General features: G+C 36.9%; 1 protein-coding gene across 1 annotated transcript in view; it reads right to left on the bottom strand.

Annotated features, from left to right (window-relative positions):
- Positions 1-19,392, bottom strand: part of DENND1B (DENN domain containing 1B) — a 244,586-nt gene that overhangs the window by 6,813 nt on the left and 218,381 nt on the right. The window contains exons 21-22 of the mRNA XM_077775092.1: positions 1,838-1,911; positions 640-856 (exon numbers count right to left, since the gene is read on the bottom strand). Of these exons, the coding sequence (XP_077631218.1) occupies positions 640-856; positions 1,838-1,911 (291 nt within the window). The remainder of the gene's footprint in view (positions 1-639; positions 857-1,837; positions 1,912-19,392) is intronic.

Here is a 19,392-nt window from a genome sequence, read left to right as displayed (position 1 = left end):
ACACTGCTCATTTTTGAAGCAATATAATAAAAAAATTACTTGAGTTGATACATTAATTAAACATGTTTTGAAGATCCAGGAAATATAGAAAAAAGTGGAAACATTTCAGGTTTTAAAAAGTTCCCAAAGAAGACAACTATAAAATTAGATTGTAAGAGACTATTATGGCTTGATAAAATAATTTTTTTTCTTTTTCTTTTTAAATTTTTTCTTAATGTTTATTTTTTAGAGAGAGACAGATAGAGCGTGAGCAGAGGAGGGGTAGAGAGAGAGAGAGGGAGACACAGAATCTGAAGCAGGCTCCAGGCTCTGAGCTATCAGCACAGAGCCTGATGTGGGGCTCAACCTCACGAACCTTGAGATCATGACCTGAGTCAAAGTTTGCCGCTTAACCTACTGAGCCACCCAGGCACCGCAAAAGAAATTTTTTTTCAATTAATGACAATAAACACTAGAATTGGACACATAAATGGGAATATACTGAAATATTTCATGGTTAAATTTTATATTTTTGAAGATTTGACAATTTACCTGTTAGAGATAAAATGCCTCAACTAAGACTATATATAACATGAGGCAACTCCCAGCAAAGGGTAAGGGCATTTTAATTTAATTTTACAGGCTGTAAAATCAACTAACCGTAGGCTTGTAATCAATGTCATCCATTGATCTGAAGAAATCCAAGCTCTTCGCTGCTGCCAGCTTTCCTTGGTCAGAGCTGTGTGTACTCAGTGTATCTAAGATCTCTCCTAGTAGGTCCATTTCACCTGAGTAAGGAGTCTTTACTTTTGCTTCAACGGAGTCATCACTTTCATAGAAATAAGCAGAAGCCTCTTCTCCATCTTCAGAGGATAACCTGGAGAAAGATGAAGCACATCCTAGTAGTTACACAGCCACATACACAGCATGAGAACCTCCCCCCGGTTACATTCAAGTAGTGAGAGAGTCTTAAAACCACAGGGCTTTTCAGTGGAACAACAGGAAAGTGGCTAATTGGTTCATGGTCATATTCTTCAGAGTGATGTGTACATACCAATTCAAATATGGGGAATGTTGAGTGTGTGTACTAAGAAAAAACAGACAAACAACTATGGGACCTTAATCTGGAGGCAGAAGCAGGGCTTTCCACACAGTTTAATTCTGAGGGATTTGGGATATCAGCCCTAGAAATAGTACATGGAACACTTGGAGGGTTCACGATCGCCAAGTTAACTCTCAATATTGGTATGTGGTTTTCCCTTTATTTATTCATTTGTTTGTTTTAGAGAAGAATGAATATTCCTTTATATAGACAAAGATATACTTAACAGGGAAAAAAGAGTATCTATTTTGTCCTCCCCATATAAGTTAAAAATGTTAAAAAAAATTAAACATCTATTATTATTTCCCTTATTTTATAGTAAAATTAATTTTTAACATTTTGTATTAGAATTTCATCTTCTTATATCACCATGGATTTAAACCCCTCCCGTCCCCCCAAGTGAATTTGTTTGAATTGACTCTTAGCATTATTCCTGCTATTTAACCTACCCCTCTTCACTAGGTGGGCAGGAGCCTAGTTTAAGTGGGCTCTATTTCCCCTTATACACTATCGCAGATATTTCTGTGGGCATCATTGTTTTCCAAGAACAAGAGAGTTCAAGTCTATCTTTCTTCCCATCTCAAGATTCATCCCCCATGAGACTCCACTGAGCACAGGCTCTTTTTGCGGAAGAACCCCACAAGGCAGCAAAATTTGACTGCTAGGAGTGTACATTCTTTGAATTATCTTTTGAAATCCTAGAACTCTTGCCTTTTGGCCACAACACTTAGGACACTAAAATCCATCACGACTTACTTGCTTGCTCTCTCGTCATGGTCGTCATCATACAGAGCACCATCAAAGCTCTTAAGAGGTCTTTTCGAGCGTGCCTAGAGAGGGGAGTTGACAATAAAGTGGCATTAGTAGTTAAGTCTTTTTCATAAATTTTAAAGGAAGAATTTTATTTGACAAGGAACACTTTTAAAAGAAATATGCATTAAAGGTTTTTGAATATTACCCAATAACTTGACAAGCTGTTCAGTTAGAGGGGGAGGGAATCAGGAAATATTTATGTCAACATTTACAGCTCGAACTAATAAACAAAAACAAATTACTGGACTGAAAGTACACACACACACACACACACACACACACACACACAGAGACAGTCTGTCAGTCCCTGTTTTAAAACTACTTGACTTACAATCAATCATATCCCCATGTACTTATCCCCCAGTTTCAATAATCATCAATAGTTGCCAATCTTCTTTCTTTTATCCCATCTCTCCAATTATTTTAAAGCTGTGCTCCTCCAACTGAATATGCATATAAATCTCTTGGAGATCATGGTGAGAACGTAGATTCTGACTCTGCAGTGGTTCTAAGGATGAGGCCGGAGTTTCTGCATTTCTAATAGGCTCTCAGGTGAAGTTAGTGCTGCTGAGTCTGGACGTCATTTGCTAAACAGCAAGGCTTTGAACCATATGCTGGACAAGCCATCATCTCACCTGGAAAAACTGCATCGTGTATTTTTAACAGGTAAGTGTTCCTTAACACAACCAAAATATTGTGACCATACAAATTAGCAATTATTCTTTAACATCCTCTATTCTCAGGCCATTTTCATATTCCCTTATTACCCCCAAAATATTTTAGTTTGTTCACCTGGATCTCAACAAGGTTAACACTGTATTTGGTTGATGTGTCTGCCAAGTCTCCGTCAGAGACTATCAGTTCCACTTTCTCCTTCCCTTTATGGCATTTGTGTCCTCAGACATGTGATTTGATCCTCTTCTTATAAACTGGCAGTTATATCTGGAAGCTTGGACAGATTCAGTTGCTGTTTTTTTTGTTTTTCTCTGTTTTTGGCAAGAACATGCTACAGGTGTTGATACGTGTTTTTTACTGCATCATTTTTACTGTTAAGATGTCTCACTTTTGGTGTTACTAAGATTGATTCATGGCTTCAGGATTCAGGTTGACTGATACCATCCATTATGAATTTTTGTTCACCTGACAGTTTTAGCATCTTATGATAATCCTTGGGTAAATTAACTATGCATTAGGGGCTTCAAAATTATGCTTTTCAAAAGCATTTCTACTATCTTTCCTTGTTGGCATTCTACTAAGGATTTTGTCCTATTAACTATTTGGCTATTTTGAAATTCAATGTGTACCAGAGAGGTATGACAAATCCTTGATTCTTTCCATTTAACAATTTCCAGAGTAATGAGCTGATACCTAACAATCTCTAAAGGTGAGCTGTGCGGGCTTTCAAAAAGTCATCATCATTTGTATATATCTCATATGGCTCAGTCTGTCATGGTAGATTCTTCTTGATGTGTGATCTGTCTCATTACTGAATTATACCATGAATGCATTTTAAAAATGGTTCTTAACTTTTAGAGATACAGCTGGAATACTTGCAGGTTAAATGATGTGTGATGTGCTACTGGGTATTTACTTCAAAATAACCCAGCGGTGGAGCAGGGTCATGGGTGGAGCTGGCACAGAAGAAAGATTAGCCATCGCTGGTAATTGTTGGCCTGTATGAAAGGTATCCAGGAATTCTTATAAACTTTTCTTGAATTATGTTAAGTGTTCTTTCCACAATAAAATAAGTTTTTTTTAAATGGTCCCATCTTTGATCCAGCATTAGTCCATTCAGGTTGGCTTTTGTGTCCTTTAAACATGACCACAGAAGTTCTTTAGTAAGCTTCTTGTTTTGGGCCCAACATAATATCTCATTTCAACTTATACATTTTCTGCATCAGACCTGGAATCAGTCATTTCCTGTAAGAGCTTTAGTTTCTATAAGTAGAAAATAGCATGCATTCATTTAGGCATTTAATTTTTTTAAAGAAGGTTTTTTAATGTTTATTTTTGAGAGAGAGAGAGAGAGAGAGAGAGAGAGAGAAAATAAGCAGGGGAGGGGCAGAGAGGGAGACACACAATCTGAAGCAGGCTCCAGGCTCTGAGCTGTCAGTGTAGAGCCCAATGTGGGGCTCTAACCCACAGACTGCAAGATGATGACCTGAGCCAAAGTCTGACGCTAAACCGACGGAACCACCCAAGCACCCCAGGAAATGGCCAGAGTCTGGGTGCTATAGATGTCCATGGCTGCAAAGTATCCTTTTGACTGGATGGCAGCAAAGCTGAAATTTGGAGAGGTCAACCATGATATCACCTGAGGACTTTCTGTCTTCTCATTCTGATCTCCTAATCTAGGTAATTGTTTTCTTCTCCTTCTCCTTTTTAATTTTGACAGGGACAGAGAGAGACTGAGAGAGACAGAGACAGCACAAGTGGGGGAGAGAGGCAGAGGGAGAGGGAGAGAAAATCTCAAGTGGCTCCATGCTCAGGGTAGAGTTGGATGAGGGGCTCGATCCCATAACCCTGGGATCACAAACCGAGCCAAAATCAAGAGTCAGAAGCTCAACCTACTGGGCCACCCAGGTGCCCATGATAGCTGTTTCTTCTGTTGCAGCCCTAGAGAGTAAGCAAATGTCTGGAATCCATGATACTTGATTCCTACTCCTTTACTTCCTCCAAGCCAGGGCTGAGAGTAGTAGAAAGGAAAGAATGCATAGAGAAATATATTCTTGTAGTGCCTGCTCAGAATGTGTAGTGAGTTCCTCTGTAATTTGGTGGCTACCTACGTATTTGGGGCCTATAACTGTAATATTATTTTACGACTACAAGTTTGAGGTATGTGAGGAAAAGAGATTTGAGGAATGGCCTAGGAACACAATTACCACTTACAATATTATTTCTGTAGGAAAAATACGTTTCATCCACCACTCCAAAACTCACAAAATGTAATTCTTTGTTTCTAAAAACTAGTCATCATTATAATACTGACCTCTGTATATGCTTAACATTATGCCAGCTAGGGGCCTTGCATTCAATTTTTGCTGAAAAACAGAACAAATCAGAACTAAAACCAAACAAAACTATGAGAGAGCTGAGACTTCATGCTGCTATTTTTAAAAATAAATAAAAAGTACTGCCTATTTAAGAACTAATACAAAAAGGGGCACCTGGGTGGCTCAGTCGGTTAAGTGTTCGACCCCTGATTTCGGCTGAGGTCATGATCTCACAGTTCATGGTTCTGAGCCCCACATCGGGCTCTGCACTATGTGGAGCCTGTTTGGGATTCTCTCTCTCTTTTTCTCTCTCTTGGCCTCTCCTGTACTATCACTCTTTCTCAAAAAATAAACTAAAAAAAAATTTTTAAATAACTAATACAAAATAAGAAAATAAATACATAGCTTAATTCTTATGTTCGTAGAGTACATTGCCCAGCACTGTCATATACACACACAGCAGGGCTAGGTTCTGGGAATACAGAGCTGAATTAGGCTGAGTCTCTGCCATTAAGTAGCTCAGGGTCTAATGAACCCCGGGATAAATCTGGAGGTACACAGCAGCTCCATAATTTGCCCAAGCTCATACACCTTATCAGGAATAGGCACCAGAGCCGATGTCTTTCTCTGCTGTGTTGCCAAGACCTTATTCATTTTCTCCCACAGGTTACCTTGAGTTTCATAAATATGCTTGAATTTGGTTTTATATGTCCTCACTAGGTGAGGGTTCTATCAATTCCTACATAGGCATGTTGTTAAATGGTGTACCTTGTGATCAATTTTTACAACAGAGTTAGAATGAAAACTAGAATGGCAGCTGATTAATATAATGTTTTCTTTTCTGTGAGTGTTCAGCTTTGTACTGCGTATACTCTTAGTACACATTCTTATGAACTGTTTGTCTATCTTAAATAAGCTTCTAATTAGCAGTTGCTGACTATGTATCAAGCCGTAGGGACTGCAGCCTCCCCATATGAAGTGACAATGTCCAAACACGTAGTGAATATGTCAACTGCTTGATAACATCAAATTACATAATTTGTTAAGGTTGCACACATCAAAAAGCAAAACAGGAGAAAAAAGTTAACAATTTGATTAACATTCAAGAGAGAGAAAAACGGCAACTTATTTAACAAAAGCATCATCAGTTTCTGAGCTTTTATGAATCCAGTTTATCTCTGTTACTCTTTCTAGAGGACTGGGACCTAGGGATTGTACTTTTAGGGGAAATAAAGGATTTTTTTCCACTATGCCCAGAACATAGCACACTGGGCAAAAAGACCTGGTCACAATTTTGTAAATAGAAAGCTTTTATGGATAACAGGTAGCAAGCTTAGACTGCAGAAGATATATTATGTATTCTTTAGGATGGTAACACATAGCCAATAACAGCACATCGTACCTGGCATCATAAATCACAGATACATCATTGTTGAAAACCTGCATATGAAACTAGACAGAAACTGAAATATAAATGACTAAGAGAAAAATAATCTCAATACGCTAAATTAAATTGAAATCTATACACTTTTTCTTAACACAACTGACTTTTGGGAAGAGGGATCCATCTTTATTTTTCTAAATATAATGATAATAAGCAGATGCAAATACTAGCAGAACGAATTTTGTTTATTATATGGATTCAGAGGGAAAAAAATCTATTTCCGATCTGGATAGAAATCTCACAGTAAGAAGTTCACAACAGGAACCTTTGCAAGGGTCCCCAAAGACTTTCATCATGAATTATTACCTACAGGTACCTGAAATAAGCACCAAGGCAGTCATAATATGGCCTGTAGCTGGGAACAGATTTTTTTTAAAGAATGATTATAAGGTGATTAAGAGATAAAGCTATAAGCAGTTAACATGGTAAAAAAAAAATTGGAGGAAAAAAAACCTCTTCTTCTTTACTGGAAAAAATACGGCTTATTCTTCAGTATGTGATTGAAATGTAACCTCTACAAAGCCTTCTATTCACCTGCCCTCTGTGTAGCTACATATTGGCAAACCTCTGGCCGATGTACTATTCTCACTGCATCACTTGTTTATGTGTCCGCCTGCACCACCGTACTCTGAGCTCTCGGGAAGTGTGATCCACGTTCTGCTCTTTGTGACCTCTGCGCTCTTTCGTATGCTTTCTCAGCATGGAAAACACTAGTATGCATATAAAAGGTGCTTACTGGATGTCTGTGGGATAAAGAGATGCCGACAAGTCAGAAGAAAATGAGATGCAGCCGCTGCGTTATTTTTAGGGAGAGCAGAGAAGCCACTTTTAGTTGGGTCTTCAATACGGATTCATTGAAGGAAACAGACAAACAGAAAACATAAATGCCTTTCTGTTGCTCTTCATCTATCAGGTCTTGCAAGACCAGGCTCTGCCTGCCCTGCCCACTTCAGTCACTTTGTTCTAACCCGCAAAGCATCACCATGACCATCTTTCAATCCCTTATAGTTGCCCTGACTTAATTCCACTATAGGACCTTTGCATATGCTAATGACTCTCCCTGAAAAACTCTACTCGTACATTTATTCCCTCTTCCTCTCCCCATTACCTCTGTTGGTCGGTACACACTTATTCTCATTTGAAAATCTAAGTCTCTGCCCTGTAGCATGCTACAGCCTCTACACGGCTGACAGAGAGATCTTTTTAAACTTAACAATATTACCCTCCTCTTTAAGTAAATCCTCCTGTGGGTCCTTACAGTTTTCAGAATAAATCTCATACTCTACCTTTGCCTAGAGGGATCTGGTTAAATTAACCTCCCTGAAGGCTTCGTTTGCCATACAGATGTCTGCTCCAACACCACCCCACCCTCTTCCTTGCTTGTATGCTTCCCAGTGTCTTCTGCCTCTGTCCTACATGTATGTTGATGGGTCTACCAGAAAATTCCTCTCCATGGTGTTTCCCCTCCTTTTCTAATTATCCTTCATGTCTTGGCTCATGAGTTCCCCTTTCAGGAAATAGTTTCTTAGCCATCAATCAATTTTATCCCACTTTGTGTATTCTTAGAATACCTGAACACATATTTCTCATGGGACTTATCCATCTCACTGATCTGGGGTCATGGTTAAATTTCCTCTCACTGTACAGTAGACTCTTGATGCCAGGTATCCTGCTAATTTACCTCTCATACTCACAGAACCAAGCACCTGTGTGATACACAATAGTGTCAGAAAAACTGTAAAAGACTTTGAAAGGAACAAAAGATGATGGGGTGTCCTATTGGTGGAATTCTGGATGGTGTGTAGAAGCCTTTGTGGGGTTATCTGATTCTACTGTACTCTGCATCTTTCATTGTCTTTATCTACCTTGCAAGGAAACAACTGGACACAGATTGAACAACCTAGTTATTATGGAACAAAGGTTGGCTATATTTATGGAGCCAAAGGCAACAATGACTTCCCAGGAAAACCTGCCTGGTTGCCTGCCTGATGGAGCCCAGCCTTATAGGTGCCCTTCCATCAGGTCAGGGAACAGCAAACCGGGAGAACTTTTCAAGAGAAATTCACCCTAGTTTATAGGTATTTTAGATAGAACTTACAGTGGGAAGATTTCTTGGCTTAATTTCCTAGCTTCAAGATAGGAAACAACAGACTTTTATAAGCCCAAACCAAGATTTCTTATGAAGACTTCCAGGAAGAAGTAAATTCTGTGGCCTGATGCTGGTCAATACTGCATGGCTCCAGATTTATAAAGAAGAGTCAAGAAGAATTTTATGGTTAATTATCAGTCTTGTTGTTCCAATATAAATAATCAGGACAAACCTAATGAGAATAGCCTTCCTTTTCTGAACAAAAATAACCTTTGAGATTATCATTACAGGGAAAACTGCAAAAGATTCGGAAATTGGCAAACAATTACTTGTTTCCTGTCAAAAGACTGTTGGGTATTGTCTAGTATTTCTTTCCAGGACTACCTGATACTATAGAGGTCTGTACCATTCATAGTCTCTGACTACTTGTAATCCTACAGGGACAGAAGTTAACCTATGGAGGTCTGGTGGCAATACAAAAGCTTTGTGTCTATAGAGATGAATTGTGGCCAGCAAAGATGCAATTATTATGGTGTGGGTATGGATATTGGTGGTTTGGGTATCTGTTAACATACATGCTTCAGCAATCCTGTCTTAAGTAACTGTTCTTTGGATTATTTGTTGTATCAGTTTTAACACTTAACTATTTTCCTCATTAGTTAATGAACAAAATAAAGGAATTGTATGAAATTATTCTCTAAAGTAGACATTTAATGTTTCGTGAATAAATGAATACCTCCATACATAGTAGGTCGTTTCTTTGGAGTATTTAAATGCATTCAAAAGCTGATAAACTATGTAATGTAAAGAAGTAAATGCTATCCTAATTGTTTATGTGACATGAGCATTTTCAGTGTCCAGGAGGTAAAGAAAAACATTACATTCATTTGTTCACTCAACAAAGGTCACAGAAATGCCTTCTATGGGCGAGGCTAGGGTACAATGATGACTGAGAACAAGACTCCCTGCCCTCATCTAAATGAACTTCTAATAAGTTGGACATAAATTACATTGAATAATCATAAAATAAATATATATTATCACTGTAATAATCTGTACTAGAGTATGATTTCTATGAGAAATTTGACCTAGTCAGGAAAATCAAGGGAAGTTTTTCCCCAAAAGATGTTTGAATTGAGCCTTTAAAGGTCAGTAGTTATGAAGTTGATGATGAAAAGAGAGGACATAATGTGCAAAGGTCCTGTGGTGGGACGATCACAGAATACATAATGGAATGAAAGACGGCTATCAGAGGGGCCTACAACCTGTGTTGGTGCACAGAGTGCTTCCAGGATGCATTAATTTTGCAATTAGCTTTTTGATCACTAGATGGCAGAGATAAACTAAGAAGGCAAAAAGACGGCTAAATTTATATTTATGGAGGGTTTTAAGGAAGTGGGGGAGATCAGGAGATCTAGCGAGAAAAAGTAGGAGATGAAAAATTGGTTGGGGTGGATGCACAGGCAAGGGACACACCCCGAACTTGCAAGATCTGATAATGGAGAGTAATCGAAAGCCAGCTATTGTTTTATTTTCTTTCAACAAATATTTGAGAAATTACTGAACACTGCTATTGTCATTCCTTAAAATAAGGCAGTAACCACATCTCAGTTTTGAAAAATTCCTAGCATTTCTTCCTTCCACAAAGATCCATTAAACACCTGTTACCACACACTACACTGTCTTCTATGCCGTGAAGCATACAAAAAAAGGTATCCTTCCTCTCAAGAGTTTCAATAAAAATGCAGTAAAATGCCAAAATATTGAATATAATAAAGTAGTTATAAATAAGAACTATCCTTCATTGTAGGAATACAACTGAACTCAAACTTTGTAATTATAGATGAAAACATACTTAAATGACCATTAATACCAGTCATGATTGATGTCAAATTGTAATATTTCTAATAAGTAGGCTCAGTCAACATATTAACAATAGTAACAATACAGGACTGTAATTACATACTATAAATAATGGCAAATTCTGGGATCAAATAAAGAGGTTTCAAAGTTGCTGTACTGCACAGGCTGGTCCAGCTACGATGTTAGCAACGGTCACTTCACTGTTGCACCACTGCACTCACAGGCTGTACAAACTAGCAAGTAACTATTAGCGCTTGCAGCTTTTGTGGGACCCAGTACTATTTGACAAGAGGGTACATCTTTTGAATGCAAAAAGACATTAGAAGAAATGAAATAAGTAGAGTTTGGGAGAAGTTTACATCATTCTGGTGTGAGTGATTAAAAAATAAGATGAGGCACTGGGTATGATAGGTCCTCCATCAGTCTCCTACCAGGTCCTAACCACATACAACTGTAAACTAAAAATGTGCTCACATGGAGATATGAAGTGTAAAATACACCATCTAGCACACATAAAAATTCATAAAATTTTGGAAGTAAGCACGTGGATAGCAAGGAATGCTTATTAGGAATGTGAGAGGGGCGCCTGGGTGGCTCATTTAGTTAAGCGTCTGACTTCAGCTCAGGTCATGATCCCACGGTTTGTGGGTTCGAGCCCTGTGTCGGGCTCTGTGCTGACAGCCAGCTCAGAGCCTGGAGCCTGTCTTCAGATTCTGTGTCTCCATCTCTCTCTGACCCTCCCCTGATCACACTCTATCTCTCTCTCAAAAATATATAAAACACTTTTTAAAATTTTAAAAAAAGAATGTGAGAAAATACTACAATAAAGCAAAAGGAAAGTTTTCAGCATGGAATAAAATTTATTCAAGAAGATATCCCACCAGAGAATCTCAATCTCTAGCTAGACATTGAATGAAACAAAGAAAATGGACTGATAAAAACAAGGAGGAAAGGCATTTCCGATGAAGGAAAAACCACAAGCACATGTACAAAGACAGTGACAGAGGCTGAAGGTCCAAGTCACACCACCATCAAACTTAATGTTTAAAGATACGTTAAGAAATAAGTTTGATTCAGCTACAATAAGCAAGATCGATGCTTCCTTTCTTTTTACCACAATGGTTTCCGGAAAGCGCTTCTGACAGCTGAATGGTGAGAAACATTCCCCTGGTACATAAGGACCAGGTGATTTTGCAGTTGCCATTTTTGTCACTAGATGGCAGACAGATACTAATAAGGTAAAATGCTGGGTACCTTTAAATTCATGGGGGGGTTGAGAGCAGGGGGAAAACTAAGATGCACAGATGAACGGGAAAACACACTACTTTAGACTTCATAAAATTAAGATGCTTTTAATATATGAATTTTTAAAAAATTGGTACTCTGTGCTACTGTCCCCATTTTAGAGTTGAAGTAACTGAGGTCCAGAAGTGTTACCTTGCTTACCCAAAGTCCATAGCAAACCTCCAAGTTTAAGATAAAATAAATAAAAACTAAATAAAAATACGTGCATGAAATAATATGGAAATAAATGAAACTCTACCATACATAATTATAATGGCAGTACCTTAAGAATGCATGGCATTGTACTGAAGGGTTTTAAAACACATGTAATTTTTTCATTGGTAGTAACTATAGCACAGAGTGAAGTGACTTATCTATGATTGATTTGCTTTGGCACGTTTGATATTTTACATACTATACTGTTTTCCATTAAATATCTAATTTGCCACAATTTTGGTTAACATTTTCCCTATTTCTTTTCTTTTCTTTCTTTTTTCTTTCTTTCTTTTTTTTTTTTTTTTTTTTTTTTTTTTTTTTTTTTTACAAATTCGAGGAACAACAGCTTAACAAGGAAAAGTGTCTTGGGGAAGATTAGACAACTAAAGACAAAGCTAAGACTCCCAACACAGGTGCTCCGGTTTCCCTCAACAGCACTCTGTTCCTTAGAATTACATTAGATACGTAAGTTCTCAGAGACTCAGAAGAAATAACTGTCTGAGAATTAACCTGAGAAAGACTTTCTTAAAATGGCAAGTTTTAACCTCATTTTTAAAGCAGACAGTAGTTACGGAATGACCATGAGTGTTAATGTTCCAGGTAGGTGAGATGGCAGGGTAAAGAGACAACAGATTACTTTTCCAAAGATACTGAAGACATATTCCCGTCAGGGCAAAAGAGTACATTGGAAGGATTAACAAGATCTGAGTTTGGTGAAGTCTGATGAATTCAGCTGATGAGGGCTATTATTATTAGACCAAGGAAATAAAATTTTATAGAAGCATTAATTATACCCCTGAGCAGTTGAGTGCTATGTGAGACTAGTTCAGGAGGATGACTTGAAGTGGTCCAGACACATCCAAGAGCCCGGTCTCCCAGTTCTCCCAGTTTACTGTGATCTCGTCTTTTTGGTCAGCTTTATTCACTTTATTCTCTACCATTCCGGTGTCTTATAAAGGTAATATTTCATTTTAAGCACATTCTTGTCTTACTAAGTTCTTGACACCAAGAATCATACCTTTTAATTCATTTTGCTCTAATTCCACTTCTATCTAGGATGTAAAAAGCAGCACCAAAAGGATGTCAACTCCCATCTTGACAATGAGAAAAAGCTGGATTATTTAAAAAAACAAACANAACCCCCCCTCCCCAAATCATAATTCTTCTTGGACCTATCAGAGAGCTGAATTGTAAGGCAACCAAGTAAACTGAATTTCAAAGGGCTAGAAGCCCTTTCTGATGAGAGATGAGACACAAGACCTATTTCCTCCAGGCCAAGTACACGGGGAGAGGTAACTGGCATATAAGGGAAGAAGAAATCTGCTAAGGTTTAGGAGTCTTAAAAGACCAAGTATGAGCTAAGATGTCAGTCTGGGATAGTTAGGAGTCACAAAGGCAAGGGGAGCTTTACTTGCAAGCCCTCTTCCACAGATAAACTCAAGTATTTGCTAAATCAGGCAACCCTACTACCTGGTGCTAAAGAGAAAGACTAGGGGCAAGACAGGAGACTGAAAAGAGCTTCTCTTGGGCGTACAGGCAAGGAGGAGGTGACAAGCTGCTTCAGGAAGACATGTATGAAGCCCTAGTTACTTTACTGGAACACTCATTTATATGTAAGAAAAGCCATACAGTCCTGGCACACAGTCATTAAACTCAATCCCAAAGCTTCTAGGGGAAGTATAAAAGCAAAAGCTCCTTTAGGGAAGAGCAAGAAACTCTTTCGGGCACAAGACTCTGCTCTGTTAAAAAGTGGAAATCTACCACCACTGGAAAGGGGCAGGCAGCCCTCAAATTGCCCAAAACCAGTCACAGAAACAAGAAAGTTTATCTGCCATGAANGAGCGGGGGGGGGGGGGGATGTTGAGAAAGCTCAAAATCTGAGGCACAGTGACCCAAGACCTGCTAAGGCTGAAGCTGGACCAGAGCACATAAAACCCATAAGACTAGGACTAAGTAACCAGCAACAGAAGCTAATTGCTGGAGGAGGGGCAAAACATTGAGAGAGAGCCCCTTTGTGATTCTAATACAGCTAAAGGTGATGGAGAAACACTAAGAAATACCTTCTAGAAACTCCACTGGTAGTAGTCTACTCTAAGCACAAGATAATAGCAGCCCACTGCAGGTAATGATATCAACAACAAAATCTAAAACAGTTCAACTTGAGGGGCGCCTGGGTGGCTTAGTGGGCTAAGCGTCCGACTTTCGCTTAGGTCATGATCTCGCGGTTCGTGGGTTCGAGCCCTGCGTCGGGCTCTGTGCTGACTGCCAGCTCAGAGCCTGGAGCCTGTTTCAGAGTCTGTCACTCCCTCTCTCTCTGACCCTCCCCTGCTCATGCTGTCTCTCTCTCTCTCTCTCCTAGAAATAAAAAAAAAAAACAAAAACATTTAAAACAGTTCAACTGTGACTCACACCTCGGGTCCAGGACTCAAGAACTACCAGACATTAAAAAGGGGGAAAAAAAGATGGATGTATAAATAGATGAGAGGACAGCAGAAAGATGAAATCCATATAAAAGAGTCAGATTGAAACGACAGGAAAAAGCCCATAAGAGATAAATTCTTTTGACCAGCTCATCAGCGGAATGAAGAAAAAAAAAATCAATGAACTTTAAAACAGGTCAATAGAAATTATCCAAACTGGCATTTCTATATGCCAACAGTGAACTATCTAAAAAAACAGGATGGTACTGGTATAAAAGCAGACATAAAGATTAATGAAACAGAATCAAGAGCCCAGAAATAAACCCATACATATAGAGTCAACTAATTTTGATAAGGATGCTAAGAACACTGAATGGTGGAAGGATTAGTCTCTTCAATAAAGGATGCTGGGAAACATCAGATATTCACGGGCAAAATAATAAAACTGCAAATAGTTCATCTTACACCACTTACAAAAATTAACTTGAAAGGAATTAAGGGTTTATAAGACCTGAAATCATAAAGCCCCTAGAAGAAAAAGCTCCTTAACATTAGTCTTGGTAACGGTTTTTTGGATATGACATCCAAAGCACAAGCAACAAAAACAAAAATCAAGTGGAGCTACATCAAACTAAAAAGCTTCTACACAGCAAAAGAAACAATCAACAAAATGAAAACAATCAACAAAATGAAAATTTCCTCCATTCTCATGGAATGGGAGAAAACATTTGCACATCATATATATGATAAGGAGTTAAGATGCAAAGTACATAAAGAACTCATACAACTCATATAGTAGCCGAAGAAACACCACAAATAATCCACTTAAAAGGAGCAGAAACTTGAATAGACATTTTTCCAAAGAAGACATAAACAGCCATCAAGTACATGAAAATGTTTTCAGTATCACTAATCATCAGGGAAATACAAATCAAAACCACAATGAAATATCACCTCACACCTGTTAGAATGGCTATTATGAGAAAGACACAAGATAATATATGTTGGCAAGGATGTGGAGAAAAGGGATCTGTTAAAAAAAATAGAACTACCATGTTTAGCAATCCCATTTTTGGTTATTTATCAGGAGGAAATGAAACCACTGTGTCATACAGATATCTGCACCCCATGGTCATTGCAGAATTATTCACAATAGCCAAGCCATGGAAACAAACTGAATGTTTATTGATGGATAAATACATAAAGAAAATGTGGTATGTATACAGTGGGATATTATTCAGTCATAAGTAAAAAGGAAAATCTATTTGTGACACCGATAAACCTTGAGAACATTAAGCCAAGTGAAATAAGTCAAAGAAAGACAAATACTCTGTCATTTATCTATGTAAGCTCAAAAAGCCAAGCTCATGGAAACAGAAAGAGGATTGAGTAGTTGCCAAGGGCTGGAAGTGGGGGAAATGAGATGTTGGTCACAAGCTACAAACTGTCATTTTTGATATGAATAGTTTCTGGGAATCTAATGAACATCATGGTGACAACAGTTAACAACATTGTAGTGAATATTTGAAAGTTGCTAGAGAAAAACAAATAAATGGTAATTTTGTGGGATGAAAAGTGTGTTAACTAATCTTACTGTGCTACACATTTCACAATATATACATTTACCAAATTTAGAAGAATTATTCAAACTGAAACACAAAGAGAAAAGAGAACAGGAAAAACAATAGCAGCCCCAGCATCAACAGCAACGATCACAAGAAAAACCAGAATAGGGCACCCAAGAGCTAAGGAATACTATCAACAGGTCTAATATTTTCTGTTCCCAACACATAGAAGGTGTTCATTAAATTTTCATGAAAGTTGTTGTTATAGACAGAATAGAAGCAATATTACCTAATATTTATTAAATTTCTAGTGAGTGTTGGAAAAACAAATTCTATCACTAACCCTAATCTCCACAATAACTCTATGGGAGTGGACATCATTTTTTAGATTTGAAGGTTAAGAGGATTAGAGAGGTTAGGCAAGTTGCTCAAGTTCAAATACCATGCAAGTGACAGAGCTGGTATTCTGGTCCAGGTTTGTTAAACTCCAACGCCCAAGATCTCTGCTTCCACATGGGGTCTTTCTACTTAGTGATGAATGTGATATTAAGAAGTGAAAAGGAAGAATAAATACAAAGGTCAATGGAGGAAACTTTCTGAATTTGTAAATGATGGTCCTCAGTAAGACAGGACAAGATAAATGATCTTGAAAGTAGTCCTTGCACAGTAATGATCAGAGAAGATAGATGACCTTGAAAACTGTAAACGAGTACATAGCAGATATTCAGGTAATTTTTGTTGAATTGAATTAGATCGTCTCTGCATTATGGTATTGTCCATTGGGTCCACAATGCACCATTAATTACATTAGTGAAGACTTATTTTAATTAATATTAAGTTGGGGACTATTCTAGAAGTCAGTTTGAAATTTTCATATTAGATTTTAGAGATAGAATATTTGAAATCAGAACTGATCCTTTACAGAGTCATTTTACTGATGTTAGGAAGTTTCTTTTAGGAAGTTTTGACTTCCTTTAGTTTAGTTTGGCAAAACGCTGTATCAAAATCATCCTAGAAACACAGTGCTTTAGAAAGCATTTCTCAATTGTTAGAGATGATATGCAGCCTACCCAATGGCAGCATTATACCTGCTGTTCTAAAAAGCTCTCTTTGAAGTATGTTAATGAGTGGAAGGAAGACCAGTACTCATTATTAATCTGTGTTTAAAATACTATTGTGAATTGTTAATACTTTTAAGCCAATTTTTTAGGGCAGTTCATATGTCAAGTAATTATGTTAACTGTAAATATTTAAAATATAGTTTTATTATTATTTTGTTCTTTAATATTTGAAAATGCAAAATTTAACAAGGCTTTAGCAGTAACTTTTCAGTGCTGAGAAATTCTTGATCAGCATAAATACAAGTTGTATACAGCTATTAAAAATTATTCTCAAAGCAAATAGATAAATAAATTTTTGATAAATGGCAAACTATATGCAATTTCACTTTTGCTGACAGGGTTTCAATATTTCAACATTTAAAAAGATTTCTTAATGCACAACAAGTCCACTGTATTTTAAATAAAACAGAATTTAGGTCACTAAATGATGTGACGATGATTTTTCTAGCTGGAATAAACAATTAAGAAGTCAGCAATGATTAACAAAATAATATTATTTCCAACTGCTTTAATGAACTATGTTTATAAAAAGTACATAATGAAGATTAAAATATCTTATTGTAAAATAATTACAGCTGATTTTATTTTTCAGATTATCATATCACTATATCATAAGCATAAATATGTAAATGGATGGAAAGAGTCTTAACACAGAAACATTTCTGTGTGAATGTAGCAAGAATCTTAAAAGAAACTGTAATTACTCTATATGTATTTCATTTTCCAAAGCATCATCTTACAAATATCAAAGACATTGATAAACACAAAGAGGGAACAGACCTCTGTGAAATGGGCAATATTATTCTCAAACGCTAGAAACACCATTAAGAACCTCCAGAGAAGGCTGCAACATAGTAGTCCTCTTGAAATTGGCATGAGGGCATAGGTTAAAAAAATGAAGTCCTAGCCAGTTACTGAAAGGAGTAAGCTGTGAATTATTTCTTTAAAAAAATAATGTTCTCAAATAATTTTGTGACAATATAAATGTTTCAATGTGTATTCTATTGTGTTTCTAAAAGACTATTTTGAAAGGCAAATTTTATTTTTTTGTCTGTAACTATCATCTTTCAAGGAAAGAAAATATTATGTAATGCCCACTAGAGGGCATTCTTGTAATCCATAACTGAATGGGGGGAAAGGTGGGGCATAGATTTTAACTATAATCATATTTGATATGTTGGAAATTAACATTATTTCAACAGAAAACAATAGAGGAAAAATAACTTTCTTTAAAATTAAAGATATAGTACCTTTATTTTTCAAACTTGACTTAAAAGATTAATTTCATAAATTAGTGATATTAGTATGCTTAGACTAAATACATGCTAGTCACTCAGAATGACTTTGGGACAGAGACTATGAGAATACATTTTCATTTAGGCAGTATTTTTTGTGGGCATATTTTAATAGAAACACATTAACTTATTTCAAAATATTTTTATCATTTGAAACTTTCTAATAGATTTCCCTATCACTTTAATTCAACAATTTAGTTTGATCATCATAATATTCTCAATACTGAGCTAAATTATAGAAAGTGCTAAAAAATAAGGGATTTCTGTTTATCACTATTTGGTTAAGCTTACTTTTATTATTTTTAAAAAACTTACATTAACTATTCTTTCCACGTATCTGGACCTCTTCCTTCATACACCCATTTCTTCCCTGTCCCCCCACGTCACAATTATCTTTCTCACTGTGATTTGCAATCACCTTTTTCTTGGTCAGAAAAAGCAAGTGCTGTATTTCCTCGGCAAACAAGGACTATGCCATTTCTTTCTTGACCAATAAAGCAAAGCTGCTGAATGGACTGTATTTTTCCAAAGATCCCAACAAGTGTGCCATTTTCTGCAATCTATTATGTCACCTGAGCAACAAACGCTATCTTTAATTACATTCATTTTATTCCCAGAGTCCACTGAATTCCAACGAAGAAAAGAGGGTCAGAAACACAATACTATAAACCACATCCTACTAGGTATGAATATCNTTTATTCCCAGAGTCCACTGAATTCCAACGAAGAAAAGAGGGTCAGAAACACAATACTATAAACCACATCCTACTAGGTATGTATTATGCTATCATACTATCTATTATGCTTAGGAACTAAGTAATTTAGAGAATCTGAGTTTTTATCTTATAAATTTCACAGCAACTTAATTTCATTTGTAACATTTTAAAATATGAAATTTATTAACTACACAGTGTAAACCACCTGATCGCGCATATTTTAAAACATGCTTATATACCTGAATTTCTTTTAAGTTCCCATTGAACCAAAACGTGGCTTTAAAATACCTTACTTGCAAGTCTCTACGTGCCAAAAGGTATATATAACTTTTAAGTACATTCCTTAAAGATAAAAGTATATTACTAGTAATTATAAAATGAACTCATGGCGGTCATGCTATATACCATAAGTTCATTAGGATGACTGATAAACCATTAAATACCTAAGGATTCAAAATGATCACATAGTTTCTTTTGAAGTGTGCATATCAC

The sequence above is a fragment of the Crocuta crocuta genome, unplaced genomic scaffold (assembly GCF_008692635.1).
Source record: "Crocuta crocuta isolate KB4526 unplaced genomic scaffold, BGI_CrCroc_1.0 scaffold207, whole genome shotgun sequence".
NCBI lineage: Eukaryota > Metazoa > Chordata > Mammalia > Carnivora > Hyaenidae > Crocuta > Crocuta crocuta.
The sequence above is the reverse complement of the archived record's forward strand: the minus strand, read 5'-3'. Positions and strand labels throughout refer to the sequence as shown.